The sequence below is a fragment of the Podarcis liolepis genome, assembly GCF_965112155.1.
Source record: "Podarcis liolepis genome assembly, chromosome: 6".
In the NCBI taxonomy this organism is placed as follows: Eukaryota; Metazoa; Chordata; class Lepidosauria; order Squamata; family Lacertidae; genus Podarcis; species Podarcis liolepis.
The window spans coordinates 53536321-53555734 of record NC_139559.1 but is presented as its reverse complement, the minus strand read 5'-3'; the positions used below and the strand labels follow the sequence as shown (position 1 = coordinate 53555734).

Here is a 19414-nt window from a genome sequence, read left to right as displayed (position 1 = left end):
CCTGCCGGTGGAACATGGTTGTAGCACTAGTTTGACTACAACCCAGAGACTTCATACCATTTTGGGATTGGACCCGAGCAGCATACTCCTGGGGTTCTTACCTGAATGCCAGGGATTGAACCTGGAACTTTTCTATATCCTAAGCATGTTCTGTCCCACTGAGCTGCAGCCTTTCACATACAATAGAAATCAGAATGACAAACCAACACAGTCGGTTTTGAAATTGTTCTGCATCTGGTCTTTATTTGGGGTACAATTAAAATCATGAAGACTTGCTGGTTCATCTTACTGCTAGGCAGAGATGCTGCTACAGAGATTGTATGCCTCCTTTGTCAATGTGGCAGATTTCAGAGGTGAGTTGAATGGCATGCTTTTGGTTCGGATACTCGAGCAAGGGTAAGAAGCTGAATGCTCAAGCAGTGGCGGCATGTGAGAGAGCACGCAGGTGCATGGTATTTCCTGAAACACTGGCTTGTACGGCTCTTGAGCTGATGGGATGGAATCGCCACTGCTATCTATGGTGATCTCACTGGCCGAGAAGCTGTCTTGTGGTTTTCGGATGCTATCAGACTCGGGACTGCAGGCTTCTGCTTTATTTCCAGGTTCAGCTTCCTTGTGAGCCAATGCGCGCTGGAAATACGATTCCGTTTTCAGCTGTTTCACCCAGGCTTTTGCACGTCGCTTCTGCTGGATTCCTTTCCTCCATTGAAGAAATAGCATACAAATGAATACCAGCATGTAACAAAATCCTAGACTTCCAAAGTAGATGGGCAGCAGACCTGCAGGTAGTCAGAAGAGTAATGTGTACTATAATCTAGTCTTGTAAGACTAAAACACATGGCAAAGGCATATACTTAAAAAAACAACAACAAACACACTTCTAGTATGTAATATTACAAAAATGATTCCAAAATTCTGTTTTGATTGAAAGGTTTGTCCACATTTTACCTTGGGAAACGTGTGTATTTGTGTGCATGTTAGTGTTAAAACAGCTAGCTCACAACCCCACTCAGTATGGGCTGTTTTTTAATACACTTCCATCAAAATAGGGGCATAGCAGTCCATAGTTGGTTTCACTACAGTGCACCAACTTTTGGCCTCTGACATGGAATTTAGGCTTTTGGGGAGGTAACTTTTTCAAGTTTGTGTGGTTTTGGAGAAAAGTGAAGGTGGTGTTTGCAGAGAGCTTTTGGAAATTCTGCGTAATGTTTTCCCTAATTTTTATAGAGCTGATTCTGAGTTATGACAATCAAAGCTATGCAACTATGGGTTGTGATCCAAAAAGGGATAAAGATTAGAATGACTATTGAACTTCTTCAGATGCTGCTACAGCAGCTGAAGAAACAAATATGTCAATCCTGACTACTTGGTTAAGCCTTCAACTGTGGAAACTGATAAACACATTAAAAGAAGTTATGTTATGAGTTCCTCCTTTTTTATCTACTTCCATTATAAGATAGCAGAATACTATGTTATCAAGTTTATAGTAGAATTAATGTCCAATAGTTTCCCAAGATATTTCACATTATCCTTATTGGATAACCTGTGAGGTCAAATTGTGATTAACAACAAAGCTGCATTCCTCCATCCTTTCTCCCTGCTCTGTTGTGAGCATGGGGGGGGGATATTTGGAGGTTGTACTGGATATGTATGGATCATATATATCTCAGTTAAGAAAATGGGGACCAAATGGTAGCAAGGTCATCCTGCCACCTACTAAGGAAATGTGATGTTGTGTGGCCACCACAGGGCTTGCCAATTTTGTTGTTGTTGTTTAGTCATTTAGTCGTGTCTGACTCTTCGTGACCCCATGGACCAGAGCACGCCAGGCACTTCTGTCTTCCACTGCCTCCTGCAGTTTAGTTAAACTCATGCCAGTAGCCTCGAGAACACTATCCAACCATCTCGTCCTCTGTCGTCCCCTTCTCCTTGTGCCCTCCATCTTTCCCAACATCAGGGTCTTTTCCAGGGAGTCTTCTCTTCTCATGAGGTGACTAAAGTATTAGAGCCCCAGCTTCAGGATCTGTCCTTCCAGTGAGCACTCAGGGCTGATTTCCTTAAGAATGGATAGGTTTGATCTTCTTGCAGTCCATGGGACTCTCAAGAGTCTCCTCCAGCACCATAATTCAAAAGCATCAATTCTTCGGATATCAGCCTTCTTTACGGTCCAGCACTCACTTCCATACATTACTACTGGGAAAACCATAGCTTTTACTATACGGACCTTTGTTGGCAAGGTGTTGTCTCTACTTTTTAAGATGCTTGCCAATTTATGGCCCTCCAAATGTTTTGGACTACAGCTCCCATCATCCCAAGCCAGCAGGGCCCATGGTCAGGGGTGATGAGAGTTTGAGTCTACAGCACCTAGAGCGCACTATGTTTGCTATATCTCATCTACCAAATTCAGTCTTGTGGATTCTGTATGGAGGATGAAATGGGTCTGCTTCTCTGTCCGTGCCTCTTAAGTGCTACACCATAATTCCAAAAGTTTTAACAGTTACTATTTAAAGGGGAGAGTTTCCACAGAGTTCAACAAGCATTGGCAAGCAGATGCCAGAATGACATAACTCTGCTTTGTGATTCTGGAGTAGAAATTGGCATCATCATTCTCTTCCTCATACACAAACACACACACACATACCCTAATGCGCCAGATACAGCTGTAGCCAACCAGTCTGCCCATGAACATGCCCTAGAGCAATGCCATGCACACAACTGATGCTTGTACCACCTGCAGAAGAAAAAGTTAAGCATGCTTAATGCGTTAGAGACTAGACTTACCACTGGAGATAATCATTATTGATCCACAAACACTCGGGAATGTGTAAAAACTGTCTTCACAATGTTAGGCTATTTGTTTTTCCAATTCTATGGAAGGAAGGAAAAACGAACTAAGAGAGTATATGGATGAAGTGATTGGTGTCGTTGGAATAGAACTGCAAAGAGCTGAACACTCCAAAGCCTTATCATGAGACAATGGCAGCTAGGATACCATTCTGGGAGGGCCTCAAAACACAGGACAGCCAGGCAGACAAGCAGGAGAAAATGAGGATGACCTCCTCCTCAGGTGGAGAAGGCCTTCCTTCCCATCCTGGGCTTCCCTTTGCAGGCTCTTGGCCACAGTCTGCTCCAGCCTGGCTTTCTTCCTCCTCTTCTACCTGCTTACTCATAAGGACGTGCCCCTAGGATTAGATTCTGGATTTTGTTTATTATTGGTACTAGTAGTCAGGGCTGTACCCCATATTAGTCCTACTCAGAAGTATTTCAATTGAAATAGATGGGCCCTAGTGGGTTTGAGTAGGACTTGGTTAGATAATCATCCTAGTTTAGATCCTTGGTTAAATAATCGTCATTGTTATCCTTTGTAATTGTAATACAATTGTAATTGTTTTTTCTTATTATTTTTGGAACCTATATCTTTAGTTTTCTCTTGTTTTTTCATCTTCAAATACGCCACATCAATAGATTCTGGCTGTAAAACTGCTTATAAATCTGTTAATGTCATCATCAGTAATATTTCTCTTCCTCCCTTCCCTCATCATCATTTTGGGCCAGCTGTAGGTGATGGGAACCCTGAGCAACCTCCAAGAGAGCAGTACTACAATAGCATGAGACTTCTGCCAAACCTAAAGGGCTGGCAGGAGGAAGGGGGGAGCAGGCATGCCCTATGGTGGCAAGGTTTTGGGAACAGATGATGGATTGCATCAATAAAATTGTACGTGTCACCAGAACCCCCGAGCTGGCTTCACTGAATTTGTATTTGAAAGAAAACCAGGACCTTAACAAACCCTTAATCCATGGAACGTATCATCACCAAATTTTGGAAGGACCTTCATGCTGCCACCATAGCAACTTCAAACAAGAGAGTGTGGTAGATAGCTGTCTTTGTGAAAAAAATTGTGAAAAAATTAGCACAAAAACCAAAATTAGCAAAAGGAATAATGGTGAAACTTTATCACATGCACAAATATTCCAGAAAATTAAAGACCACCCCAAAGGCAATATGACCACTTGTGGATAGTGTAATAATCCTCTGTATTTTGTTACCTGGTCATAAAGCAATATACTGCCTCTGTAAGGGGAATTCCAGCATCACATTGGGGTCTCCAAAATGGAAATTGAGGTGGAAGTTTTGTGGGTGGGAATTTAGGGGAGGGCCAAGGTCTGGGGGTCTGCCTGAAAATGCCCAGTGGCAACAGTAGCCCTGGGACAGAGAATCCTTGGTTCAGTTGAAAGCGTGGGCAACTGCCACCTTCAGCTCAGTTTCAAAGTGCAGTTAACTGCCATCTTCAGTCCAACTGAATGCACAAACAACTGTCCTCTGCACTTTCCACTGAGCTGAAGAAAAGTGTGCCCTACTTAATGGGCGAGGTTTTTGATTTGATTGATTTGATTTTCACTGTTTTGAATTTTAAATCTACCTCAGAGGAGGAGGATAGGCAAGGCTTGGCTGGCTGCACAAAGTGTCTGCCCTGGAATAAAACAGCTTCTTGTGTGCCTGACCACTCCATATAAATGGCCTCCTTCAACCTGGTACCCTCCAGTTGTTGCTGAACTACAAGTAACATTGGCTCCCATCCAGCAAGTGAATCAGACTGGAAAGACAATCAAGGAGCGTCTTAAAAAACTTGTCAGGTGGGAGTGGGGCATCCATCTTCAGGATGGTTCCCCCTTTCTGCCCTGACTTTGCCTGTGGAAATAGGAGAAACAGCTCCTCGTTATGCAACACAGGAGGAATAAGACAGTTGCCTGCACTTCCAACTGAACTGAAGATGGCAGTTGCTCACACTTTCAAGTGAATTGAAGATTCTCTCCCAGGCCTGCTGTCGCTACTGGATATCTTCAGGCAGCCCTCAAGGCCTTGGCTCACCCCTTAATTCCTAGTCCCAGGAGGGCAAGGCAGCTGGACCCTTATAGTTCCCCATGACACCCCCAATCTCACATCTCTCTGGGACAGTGAAAGAAATAAGGCAGGTTGTGAATGTGATCAAAATTTTAGTGCATCCTTAAAACACGCTTGTTCACCTGGGCGTTGGCTGGCAGTTCCTCACTGGGTTATTGTACTGGTTGCAGTGGTTTGAATTTTATTTCATTTTAATTCGGGGGGGGGGGGCTTCATTGCATTATGGAATCACCTCTCTCAACTTGGGTACCCACCCACATTCATGATCTCTTGGCATTTAAAAGAAGAAGAAAAACATTTGTGTTCCCAGGGGACTTTTTTTAGTGCTTTATTTATTTATTATTTATTATTATTAATTGAACATTCACCAGACCACAACAGCAGCAGACCTCTCCCTTCTCAGCAACTGGTTTTCAGGAGTATATGGCCTCTCATATATCATTTAAAATCATTCTTTATAGTTCTTTTCCAGTAACTCAGGACTCATAATTCCATCCAATACAGTTTGAACTCAACTTCAGTTTTGGAGACCCTAATGTGATGCTAGCTTTCCCCTTACAGAGGCAGTATATTACTTTATGACAGATGACAAAATACAGAGGGTTATTTATTACTATACACAAGTGGTTGTATTCCTTTGGGACTGGTCTTTAATTTTCTTGAATATTTGGGTGTGTAACAAGGTTTCACCATTATTCCTTTTATTCCTTTTTCCCTATGAAGGACTGCCGTCAGACAGCTCGGGGGCTGGATAACTCCATACTCCATACTTTCCAACATTTTCCCATTGAAAATAGGGATATCCTTGTTGGGATACTGCCATACCCTCCAACATTTCTCCAATGAAAATAGAGACATCCTAAGAAAAAGTGGGACATTCTGGGATCAAATCAGAAACTGGGACAGCTTCTCTAAATCAGGGACGTGACTGGACAATAGAGACACTTGGGAGGGTCTGTGTTGATTGCCCTGTGCTGAAATAGATGGTATCAAGCAGATGCAACATGATGCATTTTCAGAGCAATGAACATTCTGGGACTGAAAAGACAGGAAGGAAAATATGGTTGGAACTGCAGGGGCATGAGCGGAGGAGACATGCCTGGCTTCAAGTGTTCCCTTTGTTTCCACACCTGAGGAACTGCTCTCATGGAAGCTCAAGTGAACTTCAAGCTACTTTGAACATCTTTGTTAAACAAAAGGCATTGCCTGTGTGGATGGCATTATTTTAACAAGGTGTATCATGTGTCATCAGCCACCCATATTTCCTTTTTGGAAGGGCAGTAAATGTCTCCACTGGGATGCCTCATAGCATCTCCTGAGGGTGTGGCAAGGACAGGGCCAGATTTAAGTTTGATGAGGCCCTAAGCTACCGGGGCCCTTTATATGTCCAGCTGTCGTTTGTCAACAACAAACTGTTGCTGTTTTTTTGTGTTGAATATATGCTATGTGGTAATTTATGGACCTAATAGTTATCTAAAGCCATTTGCACATGTTCCCATGCAACCAGTCCACGCAGAATGTAGGCACCCTATATACAGAAATGAGCAAACCAGTGATATTTTGGCGAGCAGGCGGGGCCCATTACTTCCATCATAGGAGCCTACACAACACAAAACACTGTTGCTGTATGTAGGTTTTATTTTATTTGTTTTTTTTATCTTATATATTGGAAATGTACATCCAGTGGGTTTTCCCTTTAAATTTTTTTGGGGGCCCCCAAGAGAGTGGGGCCCTAAGCTAGAGCTTGTTTAGCTTACACGTAAATCTGGCACATATAGACCATCCTGTGCTCCACACCTTTGCCGTGGAGAAAGGATTTAGCAGTCGGAACCGGTCTGGGGGAGCTTCCTCCGCACCAAAACTGCACAGGATCGACCTGTAGCAGCAGCACCAGCGCACCCTCAGAGATTAGGGGGCTTCCTGCACTCTCCTTCGCCGCGTCCGCCGCCGCCCATTCAAAAGGAATCGCTGCAGCTCGCCCGCCCGCCGCCTGCCGCCTCCGCCTGTTGTTTCTTCCTCCCCCGGAACTTTTGTGCCGGGCCGCGGCGGCGAGGAGGGCGGTGTTCCGCGTTGCTCTCCGCGGATGTGGGCCGACAGGAGCGGGATGGCGGCGGGGCACCTGCAGCAGCTGTGGTGGGGGGCGGCGGGGCTGGGGCTGTCCCGAGGGGCGCTGGTGGGGCGCTTCGCCGCCTTGCGGCCTCTGGGCCTGCTGCTGCCCCCGCAACCTCGACTTCTGGCGGTTTCGGTTCGCGGGGCGGCGGGCGGCGGGGGCCTGGAGGCGAACCCCTTCTTCGCCAAGTACCAAGGCAAGATCCAGGAGCTCCGCAGGTAACAGAGGAGGCAGAGATGTCCCGGGCAGAGGATCGGGGAACATGATGGGCCCGACTCCCTCCTGAGTTACTATTATTTTGAGGGGGGGGAGAGAGAAGCGGGGATCTGATAGCAACCTCCAAGTCCCAAACTGAGCAAGGGTGCCCTTTCCCCCTCTTCGCTTAGGCAAGCTCTTTGTGTATGGCAAGGGCAGTGCTTTTTTTTCTTAAAAAAAAATATGTTTGGGGTACTCTCATTTTGACTCAAGAAAATCACCATTTTGTAGTTCAAATCCGGGAAAATAAAGGCAGTAAATGGAGAAAAGTACAAAGATTCACAAAATGTTTAGCGGCATTTCCCTCCCCCAGAAAAAAAAGCACTAGGCAAGGGTATGTATGCAACCCTGGGTACACTTGTAACTCCATTGGACTCGCAGTGGGACTCGCTTCAGGATCAGGCTCTCACCCGCCTCTCCCGTATTTTAAAAACTTTGCTTTGCCACACCTCCTCATATGGTTGTTTACTCTCCGCCCCAACCTTGTGTGGATTCAAGGTCCCCTGATTTAGGAGCTGCTATCAATCAGAAAGAGTTGCTGCTTGTAGTTTTACTCTTGCAGGACTTCCGATTAGCTCTGCGCTTATGGGTTGCTGCTCTCCTGCCATCCTGTTGTCTTGCTCGCGGGGATTGAAAGGAAAGCTAAACGGATATGTTTTTGGCCCACTCTGAGCTGCTTGGGATCGGGCGGGAATGAGCTGGAAATGAAACAGCCGCGAGTGCCTGGCAGCTATATAATCAGTTCGAACTTTGATTCAGATCCAATCCAGAAATTTTTGAATCCCGACTGGATCAAAGAAGCGAAGTGAAAAAGCAGCCGGTGGGAGATTCGAAGCAAGCAGAGTTTGTCAGACTGATGGAGGAAAAGGCAAGGCCAATATCCAAACTCCATTTGTCAGATATTTTATTTATTCCTGACTTCTGTTTACATGTGTGTGAATGTGTGTAGCTGTGCACAGATGGGTTCCTGTCTTGTTTATTTTATGCTAAATGCTTTTCAAACAAATTGATGAAAGCCTTTGTGATGTTTGCTAGATTTTGCATTCCAGTTAGCTTAACAAAACGTGTTTGTTTCGGTATACACACACATTTTACATGACAACACAGAAAATGTAACTAGTGCAGGTTGGCCGCTTCTTTCCTGTATAGCTGGGGTGATAGCTCAGCTGGTAGAGCATGAGGCTCTTAAATTCAGGATCATGGGTTCAAGTCCCACATGGGACAAAAGATTCCTGAGTTGCAGCGGGTTGGACTAGATGACCCTTGTGGTCCCTTCCAACTCTACAATTCTAGGATTTGATAGAGCAGGAACTCCATCAAAGACAACGAAACCCTGCATGATATCTGAATCTGCATATGTTGGCATATCAATAAAACACTGTTTCTGAAGTAAAAAAGTAGGTATTCAATGTTGTCAGATGATTTTTATATGTTGTAAAAGCCACCAACAGTTTTTGTAAATGCTTGTGTTAAAATGATTAGCAATTGGCGGGACGGGATGGGGGGAACCCGCTATCTCCTTAATTTGGTGCTTAAAAAAATATTCTTCGGTAATACAGTCCAGTGCATGTCTACTTAGAGGTAAGCCCCATTAAGTTGAATGAGACAGTCTTAGGTGGGTGTGTATAGGGTTGCCCTGTAAAAGTTTTTAAAAGGACTTTATTATCCAATAAACTGACATTGCTGCCCAGTTGTTTTTGTAACAATGTATATTTTTATCAGAAAAGCTCTCAATAATATCAAAAAAGGTTTTCCCTATAAAGGATTGGAAGTTTTTTATTTCGGCATCCCCCCCTCCAAATCTGCAATTTCACATTATATCATCAGGAAATCTGTGTTCTACGCTACCATTAATTGCAATGTTTTCCGCAGAATGCCTTGGCCTATGTATTATTTTTAACTATCTGGGTATGTGTGTATGTGTCTAGATTGCTCTCCTTCCTTGATAAATAGCTTTAACAATTTTTTCTTTAATAAGGTTATGATGGCATGAAGGGTATCTATTTAAAATAAGTATTTTTATGTTTAATCTTAGTTCAAAGAATCACTTCATGGGTTCACAAAAAATAAGGTAAGCTGGTATTTTTGTAAAGTAGCCTTTCTTTTCTTATTTATCTTACTTGGGATTGTGTATGAAGGACTTGACTTTCAGTTCATGTTCAGCCTTTGGCTTATGTGTGACTGCCAGCAAAGTTCTCCTTCTGAGGATGCAGACAGGCAGCTGTTTTTTAAATGAGATCTTCTACATAAAGTCTTGTGAGGAACCAGCAGAGTCTAGTTCTGCGACCGCCAGCCAGTTGCCTTCAATCTATTTGGACTACAGCTTCTTGTGCTGGCTGGTGCTGATGGGAGTTGTCATCCAAAACAGCCAGAGGGCATCAGGCTGGCAGAAGCTGTGTTTGATTGCCTCTCATGAGCTGTCAGATTTTGTGCTCTGTTTCCTGCCTCCCCCCCCCCTTCTCCCCTGACAGCCCATTAGGTTTCACAGAAGTCTTATAATTACTATTATACCTTATTATTGGGCATTGCTGCATTTTTGTCTTTCACAATGGATTTGTCCATGTTTGTATGTGCAATAATTCAGACTTTTTGTTTCTTTTCCTCATATCATATGTTTCAGTTTATGTTGTTAACTGTTGTCATTTGTTACAGACACTTGATTCTATCCTTAATGTGGAGATGATGAAACGGAAGAAGCCCGACGAAATAAAACAGGTGACCCAAACTGAAGTGGTAGAAACATTTTCCATTTAGCTTTTGTTAATCTTTTATCTCAACAGAAAGTATTTCTTCATGCTAACTTGTGAAAGTAGATATGTAGCTATAGATATATATCCAGCGGCTCATAAGACACTCTGGGCCATTTCACACATGCCTGTTTCTTACATGGAGACACCAGCTGTGAATAAAAATAGGAGACTGCTATCAGGTGTGAAATACAGGGAAGTGTCTGTTATGGATCAGGCAGCTGCTATTCACTACACTTCACTCATAATGATAAACTCATGGTTGTTATGCAAAGAGATAATTTCCTTGTGAGAACAGTCATGGGCAGAAGTCTGTTCCCATATACTGCTTGCCTGTTCACTGAGATCTTCATCAGATGCTGTTTGAGTGCCCCTTTCTTTCATTGTGTGGTGTGGTGGGTCCCTACCAAGGATAGGGTCTTTTTTGTAGTAATAGCCCACTTTTAGAATACTCTCTGGAAGAAGGGTCACTTAGTACCCACCTTGGTGTATTTTTAATATCAGATGGAGACCTCCCCCCCCCAGGTCCTTTTAAACATCAGCTGATGCTTATTTATTTAAATAGAATAAAACCACCACACACACACACACACTGCCCGTTCTGATGGCTAGGTTGTATCCAGCTAAGTTCTACTCAGTTAAGCCCATTAAAATTAATGTACTTAAGTTTGTCATCCCCATTAATTTCAATAAGTATGCTCAAAGTATGACTACCATTGGGTATAACCCAGAGAAAACAAGCAAGAAGAAAGGGAGTGCGCATGGGGGAAGGAGATAAGATGCATACATACTGATTGATGACATTTTCAGATATTCCAAAGGGTATCTTGTCAACCTGAAGATTTTTTTGTTTGTTTTATACTTCTGCATGCTATTTTATTATTATTTCTTTTATGGTTTCCATATGTTGTTTGAGTTGTTAGCTGCCCTGAAAGCCCTGCTGATGGATAGGATAGACATCCATGAATGGCTAACTCCCCATTCAGAAGCTTGATCCAGCCTCCCCACATCAATTTTTCCCTATGCCCCTAGACTCAATGGCTTTATTTGATGGCAGTAAAAATTAAAAACATCAGATACTGTGCTGGGATGGTTGTAGCCCAGCACCCTGTTGAGGATTTAACTTAGCCCCTCCTAGAGCATCTGATCAGTCAGTGATGAGCAGAGAGTGGGCCATAATTTCCACTCCTCAGCACATTACCTGAGGAGAGGGAGGCTATGTGTGGGCATGCAAAAATATGTGCTATAGTGTTGGGTGGCTGCACCCACCCCTAGCATGTGACCCCAGATGCTTGGCCAAAGGTGAATGTGGTTGGGGGGGGGGAAGGTTAGGCAGTAAATAAATAAAATAATTTGTGCAGTGATCCTCTGTTTATTCCAAGCAGATAGCTTCCATTAGTATTGACTAATCATATAAGTAATAATGTGAATATAGGACTATTGCATTTGTGTGGTTTCCAACAAAGGCTGCAATTCTAAACCTACTTACTTGTGAATAAATTCTGCTGCATTCAGTAGGACTTACCTTTGTGTAGACATGGTTCGGATTGTAGTGTTAGACACCCTCAGGGTAGACCGATTGAAATTCGTGGTAAATAACATAAGTTCATTGATTTCAGTGGGTCCACACCAAGTATGACTTAGGTTAGCCATCACTAAGTCATCTTAGGTGATGGTCTATGAAGTTAATGTACTTTCTTTCTTTCTTTCTTTTCTTTCAGATATGGAAGCAGTATTATTCTGGAGAAGACACAGTTTATGCAGTTATTCCTGTAAGTACAGTCAATACACAACAGTGTGAGTGCTGTCGAGTTGAGGGCACACAGGTCTGCTAAGCAGGATATCTTTTGCTCTTAGCAGTTACAGTTCAGTTCAGTAAGTTTATTGTGCTAGCTGAAAGCCATGACAAACCATACAAACACTATAAAAATATAGAACAAATCCTCTACTTAAGCCAACAGAACCGTGCAATGGAAGCGAGACTATAAATGGGAAGCTACCATGAAATACAGTGTATTTCAAATTATATATCCTAATCTTCCTTGCAATTTACTGCTATTTTGTCCAAATCCTTCTTTTTTGCTGCCAGTGCAAAAAGGGCCACTTTATGAGTCACCGAGGTGTTTGAGTTATTCAGCAGCCACAGAACCCTCTCCTCCAAGAAGGGACTGCTTTCTTGAAGAAACGGGATTATAAAAGTGTCTCCTAGGTTCCGTGTATAATGGGCAATGTAACAAATAATGAAGAATGTTTTCTACTTGCGGTTGCCTACATATACAGAGTCTATCTGCATATGGAATCTTCTTATAAAGTCCCTAGATATTGTAAGTCGCAATTAGCTATTCAGACAAGAACACTCAAGCACCTCCGATGGATTGATCTAAACCTGCAGCAAAATTGAATATTCTTAGTACTGACTAGAAGGTGTTGGAATTCTTCAAAAAGTATGGCATTGTATTATTATTTTTGCTGAATTTTCACACACATGAAAATCAGTCTTATTGATTTTAAAGGCCTTCAGAAGTTAAAAGGAGGTGTTTTAATGTTGATATGTACTGTGGTTTACTGTCATTTTTAATATTTGATTTTTTGAGTTAACCATTCTTAATGCTTTGTTATTTTGCAAACCACAGCAAGCAATTGGAATGATGGGATGTAAATAAATGTTTTAAATAAACAAAAACAAACCCCAAACCCCTAAGCTTTCTTTACTAGCACTGAGAGTTAGTTAAATATCCTTTCTCTCTCCCCCCTTCTTTCTACAGGGTAAGACCTTTGATCTGATATGGAAGCGAGTTCAGGACTGCCCATCTGTAAGTATAGCACATGTGTCTTGATTGATTTCTTTTGGAATGAAGCTTTTTATCAAGGTTATCATGCTTCCTACCCACCTTGATTTATTGTGGCTGCAAAATTTTATTCTTGAAGCTTCTATGTTTCTGATTTCATCCTGAGCTGGGATTTATTAACCGCCCAGAGATCTTATGATGAAGGGCAGTGTATAAATCCAATAAAGAAAGAAAAATAAATAAATTAAATTTAATTAACCTATTTGATTTCCCCACCAGTTTCTATATCCACTGCCAAGAAAGGAGGGCTATGAATTTTTTGTGGGACATTGGTCAGGACCAGAACTCCACTTCACTTCTCTGATAAACGTTCAGGTAGGTGAACTTTGGCAAAACTGATTGCCAGAAACAGACTTGGAAGTAGAAAGTGTGTTTTTTAAATTACATTTGCTCCTGTGTAAAACATTCCATAAAACACATGGCAATTCCTTGTTTCACGTGGACACTTCTTAATGCAGTATTACTTGAGCTGTGGGATTTCAAGGGGTGTCTTTTCTGTTATGAGGCTTTCAGAAGATTCCTCTAAAATGGAGGCTAAGGCAGATATTTGCAGATACTGTTGTTCATTTGTCCTTACTGTTAGCATTATAAAAGTGTCTAACCACTTCAGAGCAAGGCAAGATACTCAGCCACGTTTCAAAGTCAGCTTCGTGCTTTGCTTGTTCTAAACTCTTCGTCAAAGATTCTGGGTTTGGATGAAACAGGAATCCCTAGTTAATTGAATACTTACCTGGTTTGGTTTGCTCTGGCTGTGAAGGGCTTACCATGCACGGCCACAAGGTTCATTCTTATCTCAGTTTATTAAGCTGAGATATTATTGTTCAAAGTCTCCTGGTACAGAGGTGTGTACAGTACAGACATGGGAAGTTAAACAGTTGTTGGAGCTAACTGTGTCCTGTACTAAAATACTTCCTTGTCTTTTCCTATTGAAAGTTCATTCAGCTTCTTTTAGAGAAATCCAGCTTCCCATCACAACTTTCTCCTGTTTTCTTTGTTTAAGTTTCCCTATTCTTTGCATTGCTATGTGTCTTTTCTGTGCTCTCTTGACTTTGTAGTCCAGAATTCAGGGAGTCCTTTAATTCAAGGGACAGCCTATGAAGAGGAAGGTTGCCCACATACTGTGCTAACATTTCAAGCTACGTTTTAAATTTAACATGGTGAGAAGGACACAGTTAGGGCCCAGAATGCAAAAGTCCTACAGCGTGTCCTGTTTGGATCTCTCCCCGCTTTTTCTCTGGATGGCAGCTATCCTCTGTTTTAAGAGAAATTGTTTTTAACTTTGGAAGATTGAGAGTTGGAATATTTGTGTTCCTACGGGTTGAACATGGGTTTTGAGAGGCTGACGAGCAAGGATATCTTCGTAGATGTTAACACATTGGTCTCACTAAAATAATTGTGAGAAAACCTTGCCTGGAAAAACAAAGTAGTTCAGAGTTTTTCAACTTTAGGCTCCTGCATGACCCATTCTAAAATAGTTTCATATTGTTGTTGAGCAGAGGTTTCCAAACTTTTCATGCTTGTGACACTTTTTAGATCTGCATCATTTCGTGACGCAGTGATTCAGTTTCACTAGCAAACTGGAGGTTAAATTAACCCCTTTCCAGCCCTGGGTGGAGCCACACTAATGTGTCATGACGTGTGACACTAACATGGAAAGCTCTGTTGCAGAAGCTTCAGATTCCTAAATATCAGCATAGTTTTCACATGCAAACCTGGAATGTTCATTAGGACTATTAGTTTTGATTTCCTATATCTGGTGGGTGACTTTTTGGGTCTGGAAGGTTTAAGATGCATTGAATTAAGTTTTGAAATGATTAGCTCATTATTGAAAGTTCTGGCTTCTGATCTTTTGTTTGAAGGACCACATTGCATATACTTCTTAATAATATATTTTTATTTCCTTTAGTCTCGAGGAGAATCTGCACCCACCCAGTTGGTCCTGTATCATTATCCCGAGCTACAAGAGGAAAAGGGCATTGTACTGATGACAGGTGAAATGGATCCTAGATTTTTGGTAATTATCTTGGTTCTCACTGTCAGATGAAGAACTTGAACTCCCAGCTCTGTTTCTGCCAAAAGCTTTAAAATGTAAATCAGATCAGAACATAGGTAAGACACCAGGTTGCTAGCACAGGTTCATTCCCACTGTCATAAGCTATGGTTTATAGCAGGCATGGCCAAACTTGGCCCTCCAGCTGTTTCTGGACTACAACTCCCATCATCCCTAGCTAACAGGACCAGTGGTCAAGGATGATGGTAATTGTAGTCCCCAAAACAGCTGGAGGGCCAGGTTTGGCCATGCCTGGTTTATAATGTCCAGAACACAAGCAGCATGTTGTTCCCTCCTTTTTACATTCTTGTTGGGTTTTGTTTTTGCAGCTGAGAGTCTCCTCGAACCGTTCTCTTTTCCATCTTTGTTTTTCAAATCACTGGGAGGTATTTGGATTTGAATTTTGACATGAATGAGCATTCAGTCTTGAAATTGCTGCCATCCTTCAATTGTGAGGTGTAGTAGTGTTGGGGGAGAGCAGTATCATGGTGGTGCGACATTCCGTTTCATAACCAGTGTTGCCGTGGGGCCAGGAACCTTATTGGCTCTGCACCACAAGCACGGGGCTTTTACATTGCAGCTGGATTAGCCATCCCTATGACACAAAACAGGATAGTCACAAAACATGGATCTACAGTCCATTCCTGGACTTGGGTCAGCTGGTGAAAACAGGGTGGTCTTTGGACTGAAGAAGGGCTGTCACTGACCTGACAACTTTAATTGTGTGTCTTTCTGTTTTACATCTTACAGACTGTCACAGAAGCCCAGTGCCTAGCCAGCCAGGTGCAGCTCTTTTATGCCACGGACCGTGAAGAGACCTACCGTTTAGTGGAAGAGTTTAACCACCGGCCAAATGAGTTTAAGTACATGTCTGTAATAGGTGAGCTTGAACAGAGCAGGCTGGGAGAAGAACTCAGGCCCCAGCAAGACCCACCATCGTCCACTGCTTGAGTGGTGGGAGAAGCCTTGAAGAGACATGACGGGTATCGGAAGCGTTCTTGCCTTGAGTTCTGGAGCTGCTGCTTCCGACTGAAATAATCTTGATGGGAAAGGGGTGACATTGACATCTGATGGGGAGAAGAATATCTTACCAAGTGACCTATACATCTGGGAGCATGGAGGTACTTGCACAGCCTTTGTTTCTGGCTGGTAGGAGAAAGAAGGAAAGCATAACCTTGATATCCACTTGATGGTGTTTGGCATTTGCTTCCCCCCCACCCAAAAAACGTACACAGACTAGCAAATTTCAGCATTTATGAAGGTTTATTTAAATCTCTTCATTCAGCAAGGGAACATAATTGGACGGGGGGAGCTAGGAGACACTACTGTAGATGGATGCGGTAAGTTTCCTGACAAAAAATACCATTATTTACATCATAATGTGCTACGTTCTTAGACAAAATATATATTTTTATTATTTACACTAAAACACCCTTGACATACAGGAAACTACAGCCCAAGCAAAAAGGACAATTTCCAGCCCCAGAGAGCTTAAAAATCTGACAGTAGGACGTGAATAAGCACAAAATGGAAATCTGTTTAGGGCGACCGTATTTTGCAGTCATCTGGTACATCTGGTACATTTTTTTCTCTTTTTAATCAATGAATAAATAAATTTCATCTGAGGCTGTCCTCCATGAAAGATGGTTGAATGTTTTCCATGATGCTGCTGGCAATTCTTAGTACTGGAAAGCTGTTGAGCCTATTTCACCAACACTGACTAGAGCTGGGGAAATGCCCTGTTGCCTTCATTCTCTAAAAGCGCCTTTATGAGATAGAACTACATATTTTTAGAAATGAGAAGGATCTTAAGCTATTCCTAGCCCCATAGATGTTGAGGAACTGGGCCATGCGTGATTTTACTCGTCATTCATCTGTGAAATGGAGATAATGCTTTGTTATCTTGTGTTTCCCCTCTTTCTTGCCGCTTCTGTGTAACGGGTTCAGAACCTTATTTGGCCCAGATGTTTGATGCTGAACCTGACAGGGATGGGGTGAGAAGGGGGACGAGTGGCAGGTTCAGGAAAGCCCAGGTGCAGATGCCTCTGGTCTTGCAAGCGCTAGGCATGACTCTCAACCCACAGAGTTGTATCCATCTCTGGGTTGCATCCAACACTACTGTTTCGCTTAAACAACGTAGCTTTCCGATGCTCTCCTCTCTCCTGCAACCCCACATCCTCAAAATCTCCTGAGGGTTGTAGGATCCTCAGGAGCAGATTTGGGAGGCAGGGGCAAGGGCACACAGAGAAGAGAAGAAGAGAAGGTCATGTTTCAGAAGTAGACCTCCCACATGCACAGCATTTGATGCATCCCTAAGTCATGGCATGAGCAGAACAACTTCTCCTTCCCCTGCTCCAGCGGCTTGGGGGAACCTTCAATAGCATTTCTTTTGGGGAAGGGGGCAAATTCTGCTCGTACCATGACTTAGCTGCATACCCCCCATAGACAGCAGGAAAGAAGGAAGGAAGGCATAAGACAGTATCTGTGAGCCTAATTAGCTCCCTTCTCAGGCTGGGATCAGAAATGAGTATCTGTCAGTCCCTTCAATCTACAGTAAAGGGGCAGTGGCAACTAGTAGGCTCACTGTGGTCAAATAAGGGGAGCAGGGAGAGAACTTGCAATTTTGAGAATTTTTTTTGAAGTTGCAAGTTTGAATCTTTCAATTTTGTGCCTGTCTTCTCTGTTCTGTGATGTGCTGCCTGCTGAGAAAACCCCAGTGTTCCCCCCCCTTAGTTGAAATGATTCAAGACCTTCTGCTTTGCATATCACGGGCTAATTTGCATATTGTTGAATACTCCGTTATTTGAAAACCAAAGCTTTGCGATACCTTGGAAAACAGGTGAAATGGGGCAAGAAAGAAAGGGAGAGAAGCAGGATTGCTACCTGATTCCAAGAAATTGCTTGATTAATCATGTGTGTTGACTGAATGATTCTGTATACCTTTGCATATGAATAAAAACAATATTCTGAAAAAGCATACTACTTTTATTTTAGATTATATGCACATGTTACACTAGGCACCTCTTGGGAACTTTTGTTCAGAGGACTAAACTTCTTGTGCCTCTTCTATTATGGGATCTGCCACTGGTAATTTTTTCTACGTACTTGTATTGCAAACAATTCATCTTAAAAAATAATAGTAGTCTGTACCCAAATAATAAGGATACCTTTTTGGTCAATGAAAAGGGATTAATCTAACTGAGGCCACATCTATACCATACGTTTTAAAGCACTATTATACCACTTTTTACAGCCATAACTTTCCTCAAAGACCCTGGGAACTTTTGCACTGCAAGTTGTTAGGAGACCCCTTTCCTTTCATAGAACTACAGTTCCCAAAGCTGTTTAACAATGAGTCCTGTTTCCCAGAGGACTCAGAATTGTAGCTCCTTGAAGAGAATACGTGTCTCTTAACAACTCCCAGCACCCTTAATAAATGACAGTTCCCAGGATTCTTTGGGGAAAAGCTATGACTCTTTAAAAAGTTATACAGTGGTGCCTCGGGTTAAGAACTTAATTCGTTCTGGAGGTCCGTTCTTAACCTGAAACTGTTCTTAACCTGAGGTACCACTTTAGCTAATGGGGCCTCCCACTGCCTCTGTGCCACCGACGCACGATTTCTGTTCTCATCCTGAAGCAAAGTTCTTAACCCGAGGTACTATTTCTGGGTTAGCAGAGTCTGTAACCTGAAGCATCTGTAACCCGAGGTATATTGTAATAGTGTTTTAAGTGTATGATGGGCCTGCCAACCTAGAGACAAGATCTTGAGAGTAGTGCTGCATGTGGCCCTCAGCTTAATTAAATGTGGCCCTTCAATTCTTACCAGTGATGAGGGGAGACAGGAAGAAGGGTGTAGTCCTACCCACCTTTAGCAGTAGCCTTGCCCACCACTGGTGTGTGGGCCTCATCTGATTACCCTCAAGGGAAGGAGACTCATGACAGATCAAGGGTTCCCACTCCTGTCTTAGTGGATCCTTCAGCCACAGAGGGGCAATTAGTCAGAGGGTAAGCCTTGTTTCCAAACTTTCACTTGTGCATCCTCCCACAAATATTAAGGTTGGAACTTAATCTGGATTGTTACGAACCAAATTCTCTGCCATATGTTTACCTATAGAATTCAAGTCTCAAAAGTTACCCTCTGAAGCAAAGTTGTGCTGGCTTAGATGAGGAAAGGTGAGGTGCTGCTGTGCATTACTCCTGGCTCTGGCTCCAGGGGAGGAAGCGTGTTAGATCTTACACATTAGGTTGTCCCCATTCCTCCTCCTCAGCCCTGTTGCTCCGCTTGTCGCCATGGGAACAGTGAATCACTGTGACCTGGAGAGGCCTAGAGAAGCAGAGTGGAATGCACTATTGACAAGACCGTGGGTGGGCAACGGCATCTTTCTTTATCAAAAAAAAAAGAGTGGTGGGTTGGGTGTGGGAAGTGCAATTTTGCCGACTTTTGGGAGCCTTTAAACTATGAAAGAGCTGCAGTCCTTCATTTAAATGACATTGTGAAAG

At 42.8% G+C, this 19414-nt stretch overlaps 2 protein-coding genes and 1 long non-coding RNA gene across 3 annotated transcripts; 1 reads left to right on the top strand and 2 right to left on the bottom strand.

Annotated features, from left to right (window-relative positions):
- Window positions 1-215: 215 nt before the first annotated feature.
- On the bottom strand, window positions 216-2689 carry TEX38 (testis expressed 38; the record flags this gene model as incomplete). Its single annotated transcript, XM_083509846.1, has 3 exons — window positions 216-779; window positions 2399-2468; window positions 2642-2689. 3 exons carry the CDS (start codon window positions 2687-2689, stop codon window positions 292-294), a joined length of 606 nt encoding a protein of 201 aa, XP_083365972.1. The 3' UTR covers window positions 216-291.
- Window positions 2690-2816: 127 nt separating this feature from the next.
- On the bottom strand, window positions 2817-4980 carry LOC310709738. Its single transcript, XR_014527660.1, has 3 exons — window positions 4422-4980; window positions 3779-3883; window positions 2817-2868 (listed from the first exon to the last, which is right to left on the bottom strand). It is a non-coding gene; the product is annotated as an uncharacterized lncRNA (long non-coding RNA).
- A 1724-nt stretch (window positions 4981-6704) lies between these two features.
- Window positions 6705-17888, top strand: ATPAF1 (ATP synthase mitochondrial F1 complex assembly factor 1). The gene is made up of 9 exons (XM_083509730.1): window positions 6705-7231; window positions 8028-8136; window positions 9304-9339; window positions 9921-9983; window positions 11737-11787; window positions 12781-12828; window positions 13084-13179; window positions 14771-14878; window positions 15665-17888. The coding sequence occupies exons 1-9, from the start codon at window positions 6987-6989 to the stop codon at window positions 15863-15865; spliced, it is 957 nt and encodes a 318-aa protein (XP_083365856.1). The 5' UTR covers window positions 6705-6986; the 3' UTR covers window positions 15866-17888.
- Window positions 17889-19414: the final 1526 nt, after the last annotated feature.

Bases quoted from the DNA above. Each gene is read 5' to 3' on its own strand.
- ATPAF1 (XM_083509730.1), top strand. From the start codon at position 6,987: ATGTGGGCCGACAGGAGCGGGATGGCGGCGGGGCACCTGCAGCAGCTG. The intron at 9,340-9,920 runs GTAAGCTGGTAT...CATTTGTTACAG, and splicing joins ATGGGTTCACAAAAAATAAG to ACACTTGATTCTATCCTTAA. The intron at 11,788-12,780 runs GTAAGTACAGTC...TTCTTTCTACAG, and splicing joins CAGTTTATGCAGTTATTCCT to GGTAAGACCTTTGATCTGAT.